The following is a 20,205-nucleotide window of genomic DNA, read 5'->3' as shown; positions in this document are numbered from 1 at the left end:
CACTGCACAGGGTTGTTGCGACCCAAGTGCAGGACCCGGCACTGAGCCTTGTTGAACCTCATACAGTTGGCGTTGGCCTGTTGATCCAGCCTCTCCAGATCCCTCTGTAAAGCCTTCCTACCCTCGAGCAGATAAACACTCCCTCCCAACCTGGTCATCTGCAAACTGACTGAGGGTGCAGAGAAAACCAGAGAAAACCAGTAAAGAGAACCAGGCCCAGTACTGAGCCCTGGGGAATACCACTTGTGACTGACCACCAACTGGATGTAACTCCATTCACCACAATTCTTTGGGCCTGGCCATCCAGACAGTTTTTTACTCAGCAAAGTGTACGGCCATCCAAGATGTAAACAGCCAGATTCTCCAGGAGAATGCTATGCGAAATGGTGTCCAAGGTTTTACTAAAGTCCAGGCAGACAACATCCACAGCCTTTCCTTCATTCCCTAAGCAGGACACCTTGTCATAGAAGGAGATCAGGTTGGTCAAGCAGGACCTGCCTTTCATAAACCTATACTGACGGCGTCTGATCATCTGGTTGTCCTGTATGTGCCATGTGATGGCACTCTAGATGATCTGCTCCATAACCTTGCCCAGCACTGAGGTCAGACTGCAGGCCTGTAGTTCCCCGGATTTTTCTTCTGGCCCTTCTTGAGGATGGGTGTCACACTGGCTAACCTCCAGTCAACTGGGACCTCCCTGGTTAGCCAGGACTGCTGATAAATGATCGAAAGTGGCTTGGTGAGCACTTCTGTCAGCTCCCTCAGCACCCTTGGGTGGATGCCATCTGGCCTCATAGACTTGTGTGTGTCTAAGTGGTGTACGAGGTCACTAACCATTTCCCCTTGGATTATGGGGCTTCATTCTGCTGCCCGTCCCCATCTTCCAGCTCAGGGGGCTGGGTACCTGGAGAACAACTGTTCTTACTATGAAAAACTGAGGCAAAGAAGGCATTAAGTAGTTCACGCTTTTCCTCATCTTTTGTCTCTATGTTTCCCCCCACAACCAATAAAGGATGGAGATCCTCCTTAGCCCACCTTTTGTTGCTAATGTATTTATAGAAGCATTTTTTTATTGTCTTTTATGGCAGTAGCCAGATTAAGTTCTAGCTGGGCTTTGGACCTTCTAATTTTCTCCCTCCATAACCTCCATAACCACACAATATCCTTGTAGTCCTCCCAAGTTTCCTGCCCCTTCTTCCAAAGGCCATAAACTCTCTTTTTTTTCCTGAGTTCCAGCCAAAGCTCTCTCAGCCAGACCAGTCTTCTTCCTTGCTGGCTTGTCTTTCAGCATTTGGGGATGGTCTGCTCCTGCACCTTTAAGATTTCCTTCTTGAAGAGTGTCCAGCCTTCCTGGACTCCTTTGTCCTTCAGGACTGCCTCCCAAGGGACTCTGTGAACCAGGCTCCTAAACAGAGCAAAGTCTGTGCTCCAGAAGTCCAAGGTAGCAGTTTTGCTGACCCCACTCCTTACTTCTTCAAGAATTGAAAACTCTATCATTTCGTGATCGCTATGCCCAAGACAGACTCCAACCATCACATCACCCACAAGTCCTTCTCTGTTCACAAACAACAGGTCCAGTGGGGCGCCTTCCCTAGTTGGCTCACTCACCAGCTGTGTCAGGAAGTTATCTTCCACACACTCCAGGAACCTCCTAGACTCTTTCCTCTCTGCTGTATTGTATTTCCAGCAGACATCTGGTAAGTTGAAGTTCCCCACAAGAACAAGAGCTAGCGATTGTGAGACTTCTCCCAGCGGCTTATTGTAGAATATTTCATCTGTCTCTTCATCCTGGTTGGGTGGTCTATAACAGACTCCCACCATGATATCTGCCTTTTTGGCCTTCCTCCTGATTCCTACCCATAAACACTCAATCCTGTCATCACAGTCGTCGAGTTCTAGACAATCAAAACACTCCCTAACATACAGGGCTGCCCCACCACCTCTCCTTCCTTGCCTATACCCCCTGAAGAGTTTGCAGCCATCCATTGCAGCACTCCAGTTGTGTGAGTCATACCATCATGTTTCTGTGATGGCAACTATACCATAGTTTTCCCACTGCACAATGGCTTCCAGCTCCTCCTGTTTGTTGCCCATGCTGTGTGCATTGGTGCAGATGCACTTCAGCTGGGCTATTGATCCTACCACCTTTTTTGGGAGTAAGCTCTAATTCCTGTGGGACCATTCCCAGGTGCTTCTGTGTTTTTTAAAACATCAATAACCTTTGCATCTTTTCTACTACATGGATCTCCATCCCCTACCTCCACTGAGACAGTGGATCAAAGGACCTTGCTAGAACATCGTCTCTCAGACATTGGTGTGCCCACCCCCAGGCTTATCTCTTTCCCCCTTCAAATCTAGATTAAAGCTCTTTCAATGAGCCCTGCTAACTTCCATGCAAAGATCCTTTCCTCCTTCTTTGAGACAGGTATCTGTCGCCAGCAGGCCTGGTGGCATGTAAACCGACCCATGATCAAAAAATCCAAAATTCTGCCAGTGACACTAGGCTCAGAGCCAGGTATTGATCTGCTGGCTCTTCCTGTTTCTCCCTTCATCATTTCCTGCAACTGGAAGGATAGAGGAGAACACAACTTGTGCTCCTGATACCTTAACCAGTTGTCCCAAGACCCTGAAGTATCTCTGGATTGCCCTCAGACCTCTTGTTGCAACTTCATTGCTGCCTACCTGAAAAATCAATAATGGATTTAATAGACTCCAGGGTTTTTTTAAAAAAATTTTTAAATCACAATCATGACAAGCCTAACAGCATAGTGGTACATATGACCTTCATTTTGTACCGTTTAGCATCTAACAAATGTGTATTTACCTCAATGCAAAAGCAGAAAGTCTCCAAATTAACTCCTACCTTGATGCTGTAGAAGTTTAATCAACTAAAAGCATTCCTATTTTCACTCCAGGTGATACACCTATAGGTGTACACCTATCACCTATAGGTGATACGCCTATTTTAATTATATCATCAACCATGAAATTCTGTACATTTAGATACAGTACCACTCAAACTAGTTTTAGAGGATCTGGTGGAAATTAAACTCAGTGAAATGAAAAATGAGGTAATTTACTTGGCTTTTAAAAGCTTGCTAGAAAGGTGAATATTCTCAGCTGATTTCAGCCTATATTAGTCGTGGTAAAATATGAATCCATATGGCCAGACATGTCAGCAAAGAAAGAGTTTTTATTTAAACTCCACCACCTACCAGTGAAAAATTGTTCTCTACAGATTTTTCTAGTAATTCATCCTTTAAGTTTTTACATGACTGCTAAGACACCGAAGAAACACTACACTGTTCTTTTGAGCAGACATTCTGATTTTCAAAACCACTTTTCAGCACAAATCATAATCTGCTACTAAAATCCTGGGCTTTGGAGATACTTCAAGAATCTTTTCATAAAAATATAATTCTGTTCCTTTTAAAAAAAAGTCTGGTGTGAAACTTTCACAGAGCACTTCCCAAAACCTACCTATCTATCTCACCCACCTCAGTCTGGAAAGACTTTTTCTTCTCTTCAGCTTCCTTTACAGGTTATTAGAAAAATAAATGCAGAAACATTTGAGTTCCTTTTCCTAGTTATGCAGCTGCCCTATCATTTCACAATATGAATCAGATAAGTATGAAGTTTTCTATGAACCTGATTTAATACTTTTGTTTTCTGTAAGCAGACCCAAACCAAAGTTCACAATAGGAACACATCTTTTTCTATTTGCATGGATCCTGGTGATGGGTTCTGGTAACCTAGTGGACTAGTGGAGAAGACAATAGTCATTAACTGTGTTGGAAGTTAAAGAAAGAGTATACTTGTTTAAAAGTTAGTGATATTGGCCAGATGTTGGCTAAGCAGATTAATATATTGTTCTTTTTTATTATTCTTTTGTTAAAAATGTGTTATCATTTCTTCAAAATACTTTAGAAAAATATCTGTTTTGAGAAGCAAAAAGACATTGCTGTTATGTCCTTGCTTTTTCCTCTCTAGAAAAAAAAGGACTAGTATTTTTATGCTGGACTGTATGAAAGCTGTCCTTCATGTTTCCAGAATGCTTCAGCATAGCTCTCAGTTTCTTCAATCTAACATTTCCCTTCCTACTGTCTAGCTTTCCCTTGCCATCTCTACTGAACATGAAGTAAAATTAGAAAATGTTGGCTGGAGTAGACAAGAAAGGGGTTAATCTTGCCAGACTTTACCTGTGTAGGACTCCTGACTCCCCTCTATACTCAATATAACTATAAGTATGTGCACCAAGAAAAATCTATCATCCCATGTATTTTCAATACAAAGCTTGGAATATAATGCTTTCTAGGTGTGCTTAGGTAAATTTGTTTAATGTAGATTAACATTGTAGAATACTATAGATTAATACAGTCTTGAAAGATGACTCCTATCCCAACAGGTTGTATCAGCGTAATGACATAACTAGTACAGAGGCACTGGGAGAGAATTTTATGTATTTTCTTCCATGAAGGAAGACACAATCCAAGATATCTTCAAAATCTTTGCATAAAATAGTTTGTATAGGAGTAGAACTGTAAAAATCCAGTAGGATATCCACTTTCTGACAGTGCCAAAAATATCTAGAAATCATTACTCTTAAAATTATTTTCATTCCAAGTGCTGTTGGGAAGTTATTAGGTATTGATTCAGTTGGTAGCCTGTACTTATACAAGGTGACTAAGAATGGGTTATGATCAGTGTTACAAAAATATAGATATATATTACATTTTACCACTCTCCTCACTGTTCATTGATTGGTTTTAAAGTGTTAAATTACTTTATGCTCTTTGTGACTTACAGCATCCATTGCATGCAATTTCTAACAGAATATTCTACAAACATGACCACTCCTATAATGTGTACATTTAGTAGGAGCACCAGGGTGATCATAAATTCTCTAGTACCAAACCTAATGTTTTCATCCATACTGGATGCAACTGTTTTGTTTTTAAGAGAAAACCAGGATCAGTATCCTGCAATTCAGCTAACAATAAAAATTAAATTCTCAGCTGGTTTTAGTGTAATCTGAAACAGTCTTTCTCTCTGTGCTGTATTTTTATATGGGTATTTATTTTTCTTACTTACTTTTGTGATATGTAATTTCACTAAACTCAAAATATCTACAAGAACTGGATGGATAATTTTATACATATTATGTATACATATAATAATATTGCACAAGAGGAAAAAAGGTATACCTGCAAATATACCAGAAATGTGAGGACTTTGCATCTATGTAACATTTAGGGAAGAGCTTTTAGAATTACATTCATTATTCATCTGCATGACAGACCAATATTCTTTAGATCTTGTCCTGTATTCCTCCTGAATTTAACCTTTCAAATTTATGAATTTCTGATCACCTTAAAGATTCACCAAAGAACCACTGATTTAAAAAAAAAAAAAAAAAAAAAAAAAGCCTTCTCCATAGAATGCCACTGTCCCTGTTTGTGCAGACTTTCCCCCAATTTACATGATCTTGAAACCCACACAAGCAAAGTTCAACACACAGGTTTTGGACAGTTGGTACGTATGCAAAATAGCAGACTTTGGAATGCAAAGGGTGGCTAGGACTTTTCCCTTTATTTTTTTCATAATCTTTTTTATCAGGAGATAGTCTGGATTTCATGGCTAATATGCTTTAGTCGTATGAGGCTAAAACCAGTAGCTTTACACTTGTGGAAGGGAAAGATATCCTGAAGTCCTATGAGGCAACTCAGAGATTATATATCAGACCTCCTAAATGGTGTGCAACACTTCAGAATTTAAAACAAGAACATTTTTGAGCGTGAAAAAAGTTGATCCAGCTCTTATCTTGATGTGATTTTGGTTTCTTATTCAGCTTGGGTTTTGGATTTTTTTTTCCTCTAAGAAATGATTTTTTGTATCTGATTGATAGTCATTCAACAGTCAAGTACAAGAAAGACATTGAGCTGTTGGAGCAAGTCCAGAGGAGGGCTACGAAGATGACTGAAGACCTGGAGCACCTCTCCTATGAGGATAGGCTGAGAGAGTTGGGGTTGTTCAGCCTGGACAAGAGAACAACCAGGAAGGCTGGTTGGAAGCCTTCCAGGCTTCAGGAAGATCTTATAGAAGCCTTCCAGTACCCAAAGGGGGCCTACAAGAAAGATGGAGAGGGAATTTTTACAAGGGCAAGTAGTGACAGGACAAGGAGTAATGGGTTTAAACTAAAAGAGAGTAGATTTAGTTTTGGTATTAGGAAGAAATTCTTTGCTGTGAAGGTGGCGAGGCACTGGAACAGGTTGCCCAGAGAGAAGCTGTGGATGCCCCATCCCTGGAAGTGTTCAAGGGCAGGTTGGATGGAGCTTTGGGAACCTGATCTAGTGGAGGGTGTCCCTGCCCATGGCAGGGGGGTTGGAACTAGATGATCTTTGAAGTCTGTTCCAACTCAAATCATTTTATGGTTCTATGATATGGGGTTACAACGATTTTACTCACTTGAGGTATGAGCACTCATGCTTGGCCACTACTGACCCATACTCAAAATTTATGTCAATAAAAGTTTAATTCAATTTCTTTGGTTTGTTCAGGTATACATATATGCATGGATTATACAATTTATAATCACTTTTCAACCATTCTGGGAATCTTCAGCATGAAATTCTTGAAACTGAGAATTTTATGACACATTCTTCAATTAATAATGTTTTAAATGAGCATTATACAAATTGAACATTGCAATTCATACCTTAAGCTTTTTCGTAATTCATACCTTAAGCTATATAAATCTGTTGCATATATCACATTTTATTATTATTTGTTTCCTTGCTTTAAAACCTCAATTAACTGACACAGTGCAACAATTAATTGGATATAGGATGCTTTGTAGTCAGATCTATTATTGAAGAGTATTTGGGGCATAATTATTTTGAAATTATTAAAATAATTTAAATAAGATCAACACAGAAGATAAACGAGAAGAGTTGCGTTTGAGGCTGAATCAAAATTCCCATTTCAACACAAACAGGTATTTGCAGTTTCTTTCTTATATTGGCACCATCTTGAGCACTAATATTGGATATCATTGCATACCACAACAATTCTTCAAAGTTGCCCTGAAAATACGAGACTATAATCTCACATATGTTGAAAAGGTGGAAGGCAGGGCCACCATCCTGCAGGACTTGGACAAACTGGAGGAATGAAAACTGGAAAAATTCTGGAAGACCCGAACCTTATAAAATTCAACAAGGAGAAATGCCAAGTCCTGTCCAGGGGACAGAAAGGCCCTTGCAAGAACACCATCTGGGGACAGATTGACCAGGGAGCAGTTTGTGAGAAAGGCCCTGCAGTGGTGGTGGGCACTGATCTGCACGTGATCCTGCAGGAACCCTAGCAAGCCTCCTTGGCTATATGAAAAGGGGAATGGGCCATAGATCTAGGGAAGAGATTGCTCCCTTCTACACAGCAATCATTAGACCATATCTAGACACTGTGTTCAGTTTTGGGTCCTCCAACACAGGAAAGACAAACTGGAGGGAACTCACAGAGGGTCCCCAAGGCTCGAGCATTTGCCCCTTAAGGAGTGACTGAGGGAGCTGGGCACTAGCAGTGCATCAAGCACCTGCAAGGGGTGCCTGAGAAGCTGGAGCCATGCTCCTGCATGGCAGGACAGGGAGAGAAAACTGGCACAAACTGAAACAAGAGAGGAGAAACATTTTCCCCACGGAGACAGCCAGGCAGTGGAGCAGGTTGTGTTGTTTCTATGCAGCCCATAGCTGACCCTGCTTTGAGCTCAAGGCTGGACAAGAAACCTCCTGAGGTCCCTTCCAGTCATAATTTTTCTATGATTTTTGTATGATCCTATGATTAGATACTACTTCCATGAGCTTACCCCATAATATTAAAATTATGTGTATGTGTCTGGAAGCTTCCTGTGGAGCCCAGTGAAACACTGGATAATTGCAATTGCATTTTGAATGTCCTTTTTAAAAAACTTGGAGGATGAAACACACACATTTCATAGACTTTAAAAGATAAAACCATTAAAAAAAAATAATACCTGAATCACATAACTTTATTTTAAGCTGAGTAAGATGATAAGTACTTAAATCTCATCTACATTTACTGGAAACTTATTTGCTAATCCAAAAGACTTCACAGCAAAAAGAGAAGAAAAAAGCAATACTTGTATGTCCATAGGCCAATCAATTAAAAGATATTGGCTCTAATTAGAAAACATAGGAGTATTTTAAGCTCCATGAAAAACTTCATGATACAGATAAATTCTATTTCAAGTTGAAAAAGCAAATATCCTCATATTTAAAATAAGCTCAAAATACTATTTTTCTCCATTTTTCCTAAAAATAAACAAGCTAAAACCACATTAGTTTACATTTCCACTCACATTGTTTCTTGATCTTAAATAAAATCAAAAGAAACATTAAAAAAAACAAACTACTCATCACTCAGGAATTATTCTTAAAATGGTTTGCACCAAACTATTGCAGGACTACTTACTTTTACGGGGTTTGACACAAGCTATGCAACTATTTAAAATAAGCAGCATTCACTTTATTCAACTGCCACAGATGTCAATGTAACGTTTGTTTGAGAACAGTTGTTAGATCAACACTGACAGTTTAAAATCTTGCAATGATTATTCTTGGATAGCTGAGAGAAAACTACCATTCTTCTTAGTAATCCCAGCCTAGAACCTAATATTGAAAGATGAATATGTGCTGAACTACCTTTCTACTTTGTTGAGTGATCAGCTGAAAAATCAATAGATTGCCTATGGCTTTGCCCTTCGTAGCATAATGGTGAATAGCATGCTAAAATGTAAATTACATTTGTTAAACTCAGTTCCCTAAGTCTGATCATAAATAGAAGTTTCATGTGTAATTAGATTTTAAATTTATGATTAAAATGAGCTATTTAAAAAAAAAAAAAAAACCTTCTAGTATTTTCATTACACAGGTAAAGAAATCAAAATAAAGAGGAAAAAAAGCACTGGTGATGTAAACCTAAAAGACTTGGATTTTTAAAGATAGAAATTTTATGAAGCAAAAGTTGTGACAACTTGCCTGAGTTGGAACTGTACAATAACAAGTGTTTGTTGAGAGGGCTTTGTTCAAATGTTGCATTTACGCTTATTTGAACAGAATAAATCTGTTATCATGTCAAGTATCGATATTTAACCAATGACCAATTACTCTTCCTTACTGATCGGAAGAGTAGTGGGAAATGAGATTGAGCTAACTTGTGTATCATAATCATTAACCTTTACTCAACAGTTCACTGAATCTTTGTTAGATGCTTTGAACATTCCAAAATTCTATCTTCTGGAGCTGCACAGTTGATCAGAAAGGTCACAGGTAAATTGTATTCAGGTGTTTGGATACCACATTGCTCAACTGATGTCTCCATCACAAAAGTTCACACCCAAAATAGTAGGGCTGGTTTTATCCTGATCAGAATCAGCCTTAAGAGAGCAACAGTGTTTAGCATAGAGTGGTGTTAATAGCAAGAAAATAGGGGGGAAATGACATCAAATGAAATGGAATGAACAGGACTACAGCTGTCTAACACATAATCAAGTAGAGACATTTATATGGCTTTACAGAGCCCAATGTGTTTTTTTTAAAACAGTTATTTTCAGTAAGTTGTGTAAATAGGATACACAGGGGGTAGCAAAGAACATCACATTTGTCCTCCCACATGCATGAATGACAGTTCTCAAGGGAAACGCTGTTTCACAGTCTTTATGGGTGAGTGCTCTCAAGCAGGGATAAATGGGATATCCTACTGTAAATATTTTTGCTGTGAATATCTCCCAAGACAAATCCTATGATGAAAACAAATTCTTTCCTAAGCTATTATCAGAAACCAATATTTTTTGACACTTCCAAATTATTGTTACTCCCAGTAAAGACAGAGAATATTAATTCAGCTCTTCAGATGACATATAAAAGGATAGCAATGACAGAAAAATGCAAAACCTGAGAATATTCACAGTGCTCTCAGGATCACGCCCAGCTAACCTTACCACTGTAATCTAAATTAGGTCCTTGGGTTCATACCCTGTTCCTCTGGGCAGACTGATTTCCTCATGTATCATATCATCTCTCCCACATTCTTATCCCACTACATTAAGTTATCGAATCCATTCTTCTCTTACATATATATCTTGCACCATGATTTACTCACAGTCAGCCAAAATTTGCTTGAAATAAAATTAGAGTATTCCCCATAATACCCACTTTCTTTTTGTGTCGAATAGGTTCAGCATTTATCTGTGATTCTTTTTTTTTTTTATCACATCATGTATCACAGACACACAGGGGTGATTGGTATTGAATTACAATAGGCAGAAGGAACATGATTTACTTTATGTTTGAAATACTACATATCTTTATAAGGTTATAAATGCCTTTCTCAAAGAGAAAATTAAAATCAAGCTGGCAATTTTATTAGGAAGTGGAAACAGATAATTAAAGCCCCTACAGCAATGAGCACTTCTTATGTTATGAAGCTGGAACTAAATTTTTCATTGGTAACAAAAATATTTCTGTGGGTTGTTTTCATATTCCATAGGGTGGACAGACCTAGTGGAATGCTATATTGCAACAAACAAACTCAGAGATATATTAGTAAAAATTAAAAAATTAACATGAAATGAAGCATCTAGATTAGGAGACATCTGCAATGCTATTTTTTTTAATCTTATTCCTCGAGAAAAACAAAGCTTTCTTGATTATTCTACAGTCTTAATTGATATAAAATCATCATGTTAACCTCCAAAAATCATTCAGGCAACAAGACTATACTGTCCTTATCTGACCATTTGCCAAGAGAAATATCACTGTCCTACATTTGGGGGTTTCCTTTATGTTAAGCTCTTATTTATGATTTAATGTTTCTCTGATAACTAGACTAAAAATCATAATATGCATATTATCTTTCCCTGCCTTCTGCTTACTCATATGTGCTGGCCCTGAGAAATTACCTTCATATTATTAACACATCTGATGTTTTCTACAGGGTCAAGACTACCAAAAAAATTGTCTTCTCTCCAGAGGCGTAATGCTCATTTGTTTGCTCTGATGTTTTCCCTTGACCATGTATAGCAAACGTCCCACTGCTCTCTATCTCCTTTTCCAAACCTCACTGACTCACAATTATTTCTATTTTTACCACTTAAATATTTGTCTTTGTGTCCATCCTCCAATTCACTTACTAGATCACTTAGCACACCAATTCCCTTTTCTCTCTGCCCATTGATGATATGCTAATTAGAAACACAATGTAGGAAAAGTATGAGAACTTGGGGGACAGGGGGGGAAAACAGATATACTCACACTCAAGTAAGTAACATAAAAGCTGAAAGAGACTTGGATTTGACAGTGAATAGTAAATTAAACAGGAATTTGAAATGGCCTAGATTAACAACGAAAAGGCAAATAGGTCTGTATTTTGTATTTAATCTTATCTTTGTAAAATGGAAAAAAAATCAGAGGGCAGTGCCTGGAATATTGTGTTCCGCTCTACCTTCTGAATTATTAGAAGGATAATGAAAAATTAGGGTACACGTAAGATTTTTTTCAGGAGGAAAGATTAAAACACATAAATACAGTCTGATGAGGAAGTTTCCAAGGTGGAAAAGGAGTGTAATTTGGCTGGACTGACTCAAAAACACAAGAGCATCTTTAAGGAAATTGCTGCTTCTGAGCTTTACCTTTCTAGGACTTTCAGTTTTCTTTTTGTCTTAGCACTGCTTCCTTTCCTTTGAATATGAGGTAGTTCAAATGAATCATCCACTGGCGGTTATTCATTATTTGCCTTCAGATTTCTGAGGCTGGTTAAAAGCTGAATCCCAGAACAGATGAGCTTGGAAGGCACCACTGGGGATCACAAGCATTCTGGGGAGCACCACTAGTGACTGGTGTCCAGCTGGACTTTTTGCTGATGATCACAGTGCTGAGAACCTCTACCTTCTCCATGTCCTTTGTTGGCAGGTCATTTCCTCATTCGGTGGCAGGCTCACATGTCCCCTAATCTTCCTTTTGCTGTTGATATACCAGTAGAAGCCGCTTTTTGTTGTCCTACCACCATGTATAACAGATTTGAGGGTAAAAATATCTTTTTTGTGATAAAGTAAGTTTATTACAGTATTTGTATATTCTAAGGGACATGGGAACCTTTTTATTTCAGTGGAACATAATGAAGCATCAAGAAAAGCTCACAAGGGCCAGAAAGAGCAAGTTGAATTCATAGCAACCAAGGGATCTTTCCTCACAGGCGATCTTACTCTTCCCCTTGTGAGCACTGTTCAGACAGAACTGGATTCTACATGTGCTGATGGGTAATGTGGGAGAAGGGAACAAGACCCGAATGTGTTCTGGGTAAGATACTTGGTGACATTGGCCAGCACACTTGCAGACAGGCATGTATGGTTGGGACCTGGTATATCCTTAACCAGCAGTGTACTCTGGACACCAGGCTGCTTTAAGGTGCTTCAGCACAAGGAGGGAGGACCTGTGTCTTTCTCCTTCCTTTCTCAGTATAATCTTTCCCACCTAAATGCCATCCTACTGGGACCACCTTACAGCACAGCACTTCCAGCACATGGTCCTGAGTTGCTTGGACAGGGAAGATGGGACACCAGGGCTGGCAGTCTTCCCCTTACATCCAGCCATGTCCAGCAGTCTGGAAGGAGATGAGTGCCTCCAGGTCCTTGTGGAGGTAGGACTCTTGATCCAGGAAAGGAAGCAATTAGATGTGGCTCTGAAGGGGGATCTTCCCCAGGATGCTAAATTTCTGACAGTCTATAGCATTCATGGTCATTCAGGCATGCACCCCCCAGCACAGGATTTCTTCTCCTGAAGCACTCCAGATGGAAGCACATCAAGCTGGTCAGAACACAGCATTCAAGGAAAATTATCACACCTGGCCACCTCTGGCTCTGGCTGGGCAGCAGAATAGCATTGTACAACACACCAGCTGGGCTGCCACTGCTCCCCTCTTAAAAAAGAGAAGAGGAACCTCAAATCGCACCAAGTGCCACTGCACAAAGACACACATGGGAAAGGTCATGAGCCCATCAGCCCTCTTACAGGACAGAGAGCCTGGTTCTTGCCTTTTCCTTTCTCTCCATAGACAGAGAGTCATCATGATTCCTCTCGCCACTAGGCACCCACACCTCTATTGTGTCAAGGGATGCTCACCAGACATGATTAGCAACCCTGCCCAGAGTTCCTCCTCAGCCCACCATGTCAAAAGATGGTTTGCAAAAAAGCTGCTTCTTGCAAAGCTTCCCCTTAAACATAGTTGCATAGTTTTGGCTTAGCATGCAGGTAGGAAGGAAGGGTATGAGAAGTAGCATACTGTGCTGTATGACCCCAGATGCCACCCAGGACAAACATGCCATGAGTTTCCTGCACAGAGACACTTGAGAAGGACAAAATAATACCAGTCCAGATTGTACTGAAGACACCTTAGCAAAAGTGAGGCAGCAGAGGGCCATCATCTCCCTACATGTGGTATCCATGATTTTTTCCTGGTGACTCATAGGGGTTTGCAAGATGAAAGTAACAATCTGTGTCTATACTGGTAGAAGCACCGCAGAGGATCCTGAATAGAGATGTGAAACCTAATGAGTGATCCTGGATAAATGGGGTGGAAATGCAGAAAAATCACTTCATGCTTTGCGACAACCTTCATAAATAAAAGTAAGCAAGATCAAAATCCTCAAGATATACATACAATACTTCTTAATGCCAGGACAAGCCTCAGAAAATATTGAATTGGAGCACATTCAACTGAAACAAAACTTGCCTTAGACAAAGTGTAAAGGAGCTCATGATCTGCCTGCTTGGTGATTGAGAAGAAGCCAGCAAAAGTGGGCTTTTATGTGCTTTCGGCTAATTAATATCCATTGCTATCTTCCTGTGACCACTCTGGATTCAGTTCTCATATCTTTGCTCACAATGTCTACAGCCTTCCCCAGTAATCGTTTCCACTGAAAGCATACGTATAGAAGGTAATTTCAGAACATCTGTGTATTGTCTTCAATCTTCCCAAAGAATACATTCCAGTGAATACGGCTGAAAAGACTAGTCAGGCTTTACATCCTTGTTTCTGCTTAGATACTCAGTCAGTGTCATGGAAGCTTTAAGAACATTTCATTACAAAATCTACATAGAAGACACATTGTTAATGCTAAATACAAGTTAAATCCCCAAATGACAAGCTGAACATCTGTGAAACATGAATGGTACAATCCACAAGCCCATCATTGCTGTATCACCATCTATTTTGTACAAGGGTTTGACTTCCAAGAAGTCTGTTAGCTATCACTGTGTACTACATAAGACTGTACTACAGTCTCAAAGATCCTGACAACCAAGACTTTGATTTGATGGGCGTTCTGTCTTTCTAAAACATATCATCAGCATCAGAAGTCTACAAGTGAAGAGATAAGCTGTGCTATGAGCAGCACATGCTCATAGCAAGAATTTTAGCAAGAACAGTTCAGATCTTTTTTTTTTTTTTTTTCCAGGGTTATCATTGGCTCTGCTCCAAACACTCCCGTACGATTAATTGTATTAATTACGCAGATGTGAAGGCTTTGAGGTAAACAATATAAAGGAAAGCTGGTAGAGCTAAGAAACTGAAGTAAACAATGCAAAGAAAAAAGAGAAAAAAATGTTGGTGTGACCTTTACAGTATCCTTTCCCTAAATATGTAGAAAAATAAGAATTATGTTTTAGTTAAATCAACTAAAACTTTAACTTCGTGTCTACTCCTCTATTTGCCAGTTTCCATTTACACCCTTCAACCACAGTCTCACAAACTGGTGTTTGGAAAAAAATTAAGTTTTTGTATGCATTAAGTACATTAAGTACACCTTGTCCCTTAAAAACCTGCTGATGAATGACCTGCAGAGGAAATTCCATTATTAAATTCTTAATTATCAATTCAAACAATTATTAAACAACAACTTGAGCAGTTACTAGCCGCTCATCGCACTTTCACTCATAGCTACTAAGCAGCTGGTGAAAGAAGTAATTGCTTTTAGATAAATGGGTTTACTCATGGTATCACAGAGTAAAGTTCTATTCAGTCTAAACTGCGACATGGCATTTTCTCCTGGCAATCAAAAGTCCATGCAAATGTGCAGATGAGAAACTATGTTTAAACTGTATTTAACACCAAAGCAACAATTTAGTATCACTACAGCAGTGAAGATAAGATTGAGGTTGATAAAGCAGTAATTTCTAAGGCTTTGTTTCTCCTGGGGTTCCACTGTGCTCCCATCACCCTTATGCATTCTATCCACGGTATGTAAAAATAAAGCAATCTGTCCTCCACCCACATTTCAGTTGCCAAAACCAAATTAGGAACACAGATCTATTTTATAGACCCTTTCTCCAGATTTTCTCCTTGGAGGATCCATTCTTTGCCTAGTGAAAAAAAAAATGACAGATTTAAGGTGAGAAGTTTAAAACTGTACCTGAAAAATTCCATGAAAGAGAAGCCATAACCATGCTGTTCAGCAATTCCTGCACAAACAACATTTGCAGATGCTCCAATCAATGTTCCATTACCTGCAGTTCAGAAAACAAATACCAGTTTATAGTTGTGCTCTATTTCTTACCCTTCCTCTGTTTATTCTATGTTGAAATCTTAAGATGCACTAGTTAGAAAAAAAAAATCAATTTCTGTAGTATAGGCTTGAAAAGAAACACACAGACAGTATCTCTACATCCTATAAATAGCTTTACACTTTGAAAGATAAGCCTGGTATCATTCTCTGATTCTACATAAGCCAGCAAAATAGGGAAGGAACATAACACCAATCTAGCAGTTGTCAAAATGGCACCAGAGACTTGCATTCAGATAAACTTGCTGATTTTTGGTTTTACATACAAGAAGGTGCCATCAGATGAGCTGAAAACAAAGGATGAGATAGTTTGAGCATGCTAAGAAAAATGGATGCCTTTTTTCCTTACACAAACTTGACATTGACAAATTAGTGTCTTTTTTATAGAGATGGGTAACTAATTACTAAGATTTTTTTTTCTTTATAACAGAAATTTAAAACACAGTAAGTGGGACAATGGAGGGGAATGGATCTGTTTCACATCTCTCTGCTAAGGCAAAAGGATCACCACAGTTACAAAGTTTGCTTACCAAACTACAATGGTCCTTTAATACGTAAAGGAACATAACTTTATTCATTGAACTTCACCAAATTACATTATACAAGTTCCCTTGAGAGAGGAATGCACCAAAGGAAAATAATATGCCATGTTTAACATGCACATCTATCCTCTTGGAGGAACTACATACTTTTCTTCTCCTAAGCGTTTTCCAGTAACTAATTTATTCCTGCGTTTTCTCTAAACTTTCATCAATCTGGCAATGTAGAGAAGTCAGGTATTCAGAGCTCAGAAAGACCGACCCATTTTCTATAACTTTGCCATGAATCATACCTCAGACTTAAGAAATGTTGTACACTTGACTTCACAAAGCAGATATCTTCAGCAAATGTTTCTGATCTAAGGCACGACTTGGGAAGTGACAATGATTCCTACATTCAATTCCTTAACTGAAATTTTGAACAAAAGAGGTAACCATCTAGGAGAATTATTTATTTATTTATTTATTTATTACACTATGGCAAGTCATCTCTTTTGCCACACATCACTACATTAACGATCCGTTATTCTAAGCACAAGTCCTCCTTTGTTCCCATTGCCATACACTTACTCTTCTCATTTTGGCTCTGTTAAACATTATGCTCAGTAGACACTCTTCTGGTCTGACTTGGAGAGAAACAGATCAGAAGGCAATTAATGCTCCAGTTAATTGTTTTGACTTAGTAAATGTTTCAGGTCACCCAGAGATCAGTTTATCAAAAAATAAGTCAGAATAAAGGCAGAAGGATTATTCCCCTAAGTATTCATACATGGTACCCATATGGCCTTCTGCACTTAAAAGTGCACAAAAAATGAGCAGACTTCTAAAAATATTCTTAAAAATAATAGCACACTCTTAAATTCAAATACAATGAAGTGATATTGTTCAGGAATAAGAAAAAGGAGAGAAAAGATGTGATGTGGAAGGAATATTGGAGGAAGGAAGATCTTCCTATTCTAATAAGAAAAAGGGTAGGGAAAGAACTTGATTGAGATAATTTTGATCCCAGTTTGGATTCAAAGCCGTATCAGTGTCAGTGGATACCAAGATACAGGTTTTTGACCAGTCATTCTAGGGACAGAGCAACAACTTTGAGAAACAACTAATCCCCAAAAAGTTCCTCAGGACTTTTTTTTTTTTTTTTTTTTTTTAAGTTGATCTCATGAAAGCAAAACTTTCCAAGACAAAGCCCTTGTGTGGCCAAGGTTTTTGCAATTGAGTCTAAAGAGAAAGTAGGATTGTTATTTATTCCAGGATGGTCAATTATTATCAACACAAAATAAGCAGCAAACTGAGGTTTTCATCCTGGAGTAGGGATCTGAACATGGATATCTGCTGCCTCAGGTGAATGGACTAAACAACACCTATTAAGATCAGGAGACTGGTTTGTTTTCTCATCAGCAGCCTCAAGCAGCTCTTGAGCTGATCCCACTATGGAACAAGAAAGATGTTGAAATCTTGCAGACAATGTGAGATGAGAAAAGCATTCCTCTTCCCAACTCTGCAATCCCAAATAGACCTTTTATTTCATATATTTAATTGAGCATTTATTTAATTCCTCATTTATTTAATTCCTGGTTTTTTTCTGCTCTCCCAGGAGCTATGCTAGGTGACCTCCTTCCTACTTGCTCTGATTTTGAGGCTTTGACCATTGCAAAGGAGCTGGGTGCAGAGGTCCTCTCTGTCTATGAGAAGCTCTGCTGATGTTAGTGGAACTGCACATCTGTAGAAGGGTATATCCCTATGGATCATAAAAGCATCATGGACCATTCTCGTGAGACACCAAGAGCTATTTATGACCTATGCTTCTTATCATACACAGGGAATCACACACTTGCCCACACAAGCTTCAGGTGTGGAGAGAAAAGATGACTGACTAGAGGACCAGAAACCTTTAAAAAATAGTGTCTAGGGTAGCACTGGTCATTAGGAACAGCACAGCTCATTTCCCTCACCCTCTCTGTACCTCAAAGCTTATTTTAGTCACTTTAATGCGTGCTGAAAGATATGAAATTGATCTTGGCACATCAGTGTTCCTCGTAGGCTCTGGCATGAGAAAGCCAAGACACAAAGCATGTGGCTTAATGCAAAAACAGAACAAATGGATACCGCTGATGTTATTAGAGGAATCAGGCAGGAACACTTAAGGAATTTTCAATTCCAAAACTAATGAGTAGTCTGTAGCCTCCAAACATTTCATAAGAGGTTTCTGCTCTATGTGTAGCACAGTCAGACATCACCATCAGAATAATATTATTGTAGACAAAGAATGTAGCACTGGCTTCAAATTAAAGAAACAGGACTGAAACTGCACTTGTCCCACGGCTGTGACTAGATACAGTTGAGATTTCCAAACAGCACGCGCTCTCCTATACTGTACATGGGCTACAGTAATGCCTTCACGCAATGAAGTATTATGGAAAGAGTTTCTGCTTCAGCATTGAATTGATTTCCCCAAGTAGATTTCACTTGAGGAGAAATTGTCACCTTAAATGTTCTCTGAAAGGAACAGCATCTCTTTTTCATTTGTTCGGAGTGCGTGTGCAGTTTAATTAGGTATTGCCTCAGCAGGCTTCAAACAACTACACTGAAATTAACAATGGAGGCAAACTTTTGTTTCTCCTCCCAGTAACATCTGTCTCCACGGCAGACGTTTAACACAGTGATGAAACAACAGCACTAGGACCTCTGAATCATGGAAAACCCAAGACTAGGTTAACGTGCATGGACATCTACACATGTTAAATTAATTCCAATTGAAGGATAAGCATTTTCTAGGACCTCACACAATCTTGACTTCATCTTCACATCATCTTCAATCTTAAAAATAATTAAGCTTAAAAAGCATAGCAGAGACTCTTATTTGCTTGTTTATATGCTCAAAATGTAATAACACGAGTGCACTGTATCAAAGAAAAACATTGTAATAACCAATGTTTTGATGACTCCTATTGTAATTTTTTCCATGACTCGTACTGTAACTCATCCTTTATCACGAGGCAGATGGTTATTACGAGCTGTATTCATTACAATGAATTAAACATTATATTTCTAATATCAATAGTAAGGTAAGCCATACAGTTTATCCTGCATATCTATTCTGCCTTTTATTCTTGGTAGACTACAGGCATTATTGTCAACACTAACTATGCTTAATAATTCATAAGCATGAAATCAAGAAAGACCTTTTTCTTAATGCAAAAAAAATTCTCACTTAGAAGTGTGATTATAGAAAGATAGAGACATGTCACTTAAAGAGCTGCTGCTGCCTAGGCTACAAATAAGAAAGCAACAGAGGAATCCTCATGGATCATAGTGACTTTTCCATGGACCTGCCCTGGCTTTGCACAATCGTTGCACAAGCACAGTAGAAGGTCTTCTACTGTTTCTGCCCAGAAAAGGAGACATAAATGTATCTTCCTGATATTTTTCAATGCAAATTACTTTGAATAGCTTTAAGGAATGTGAAATCAACTCAAAGTATAAGAAAGTATTCAACAGTTTTAGTTAATGAGAATAAATCTATCAAGAAAGATCCAAACCCCACATATTAGAACGTGCCTTTGCATCTCCAGCTAGCTTAAAGGTACAAGCAGGAAGGTGTTGACAAGGTTTGTTAAACCTGATTTGATACCAGCAGCATCCACCAGCCCTGCTTCTTCCAGCCTTCTTCTTCCATTTGTAGTTACTTCTTCTCAACCCAGTGTTCAGCTATTACCCCCTGCTACATCACTCCTTCAGAGACTGCCAAATTCAAACCCAGAACCTGCACACCACAGGTAATGCACCTCCCTTGGGCTCAAACAGCTTCTCCCTCAGCAAAGAGAGTTTGCAACGCACTGTAAATCAATGTTGGTACAACTGATTAAGCTTACTAAAGGAAGAGGCTGGGAATTCATGGAAGAATCATAACGAGAAAAAGAAGAGAGTTTGCATCAATAACATGTTTTCTCTCACTTTAAGCCTCCTTCTCAGCTGTTGATTTTTACTTGTCAGCAGCACATCTATTATATCTAAATACCGTTGGTTCTCAGG

General features: G+C 38.9%; 1 protein-coding gene across 1 annotated transcript in view; it reads right to left on the bottom strand.

Moving 5' to 3' along the window:
* Positions 1–20,205, bottom strand: part of OCA2 (OCA2 melanosomal transmembrane protein) — a 225,150-nt gene that overhangs the window by 38,590 nt on the left and 166,355 nt on the right. Inside the window, exon 23 of the mRNA XM_075737488.1 lies at positions 15,482–15,575. Within this exon, the coding sequence (XP_075593603.1) occupies positions 15,482–15,575 (94 nt within the window). The remainder of the gene's footprint in view (positions 1–15,481; positions 15,576–20,205) is intronic.

Source organism: Balearica regulorum, chromosome 1 (assembly GCF_011004875.1).
Source record: "Balearica regulorum gibbericeps isolate bBalReg1 chromosome 1, bBalReg1.pri, whole genome shotgun sequence".
Lineage (NCBI taxonomy): Eukaryota > Metazoa > Chordata > Aves > Gruiformes > Gruidae > Balearica > Balearica regulorum.
The sequence above is the reverse complement of the archived record's forward strand: the minus strand, read 5'-3'. Positions and strand labels throughout refer to the sequence as shown.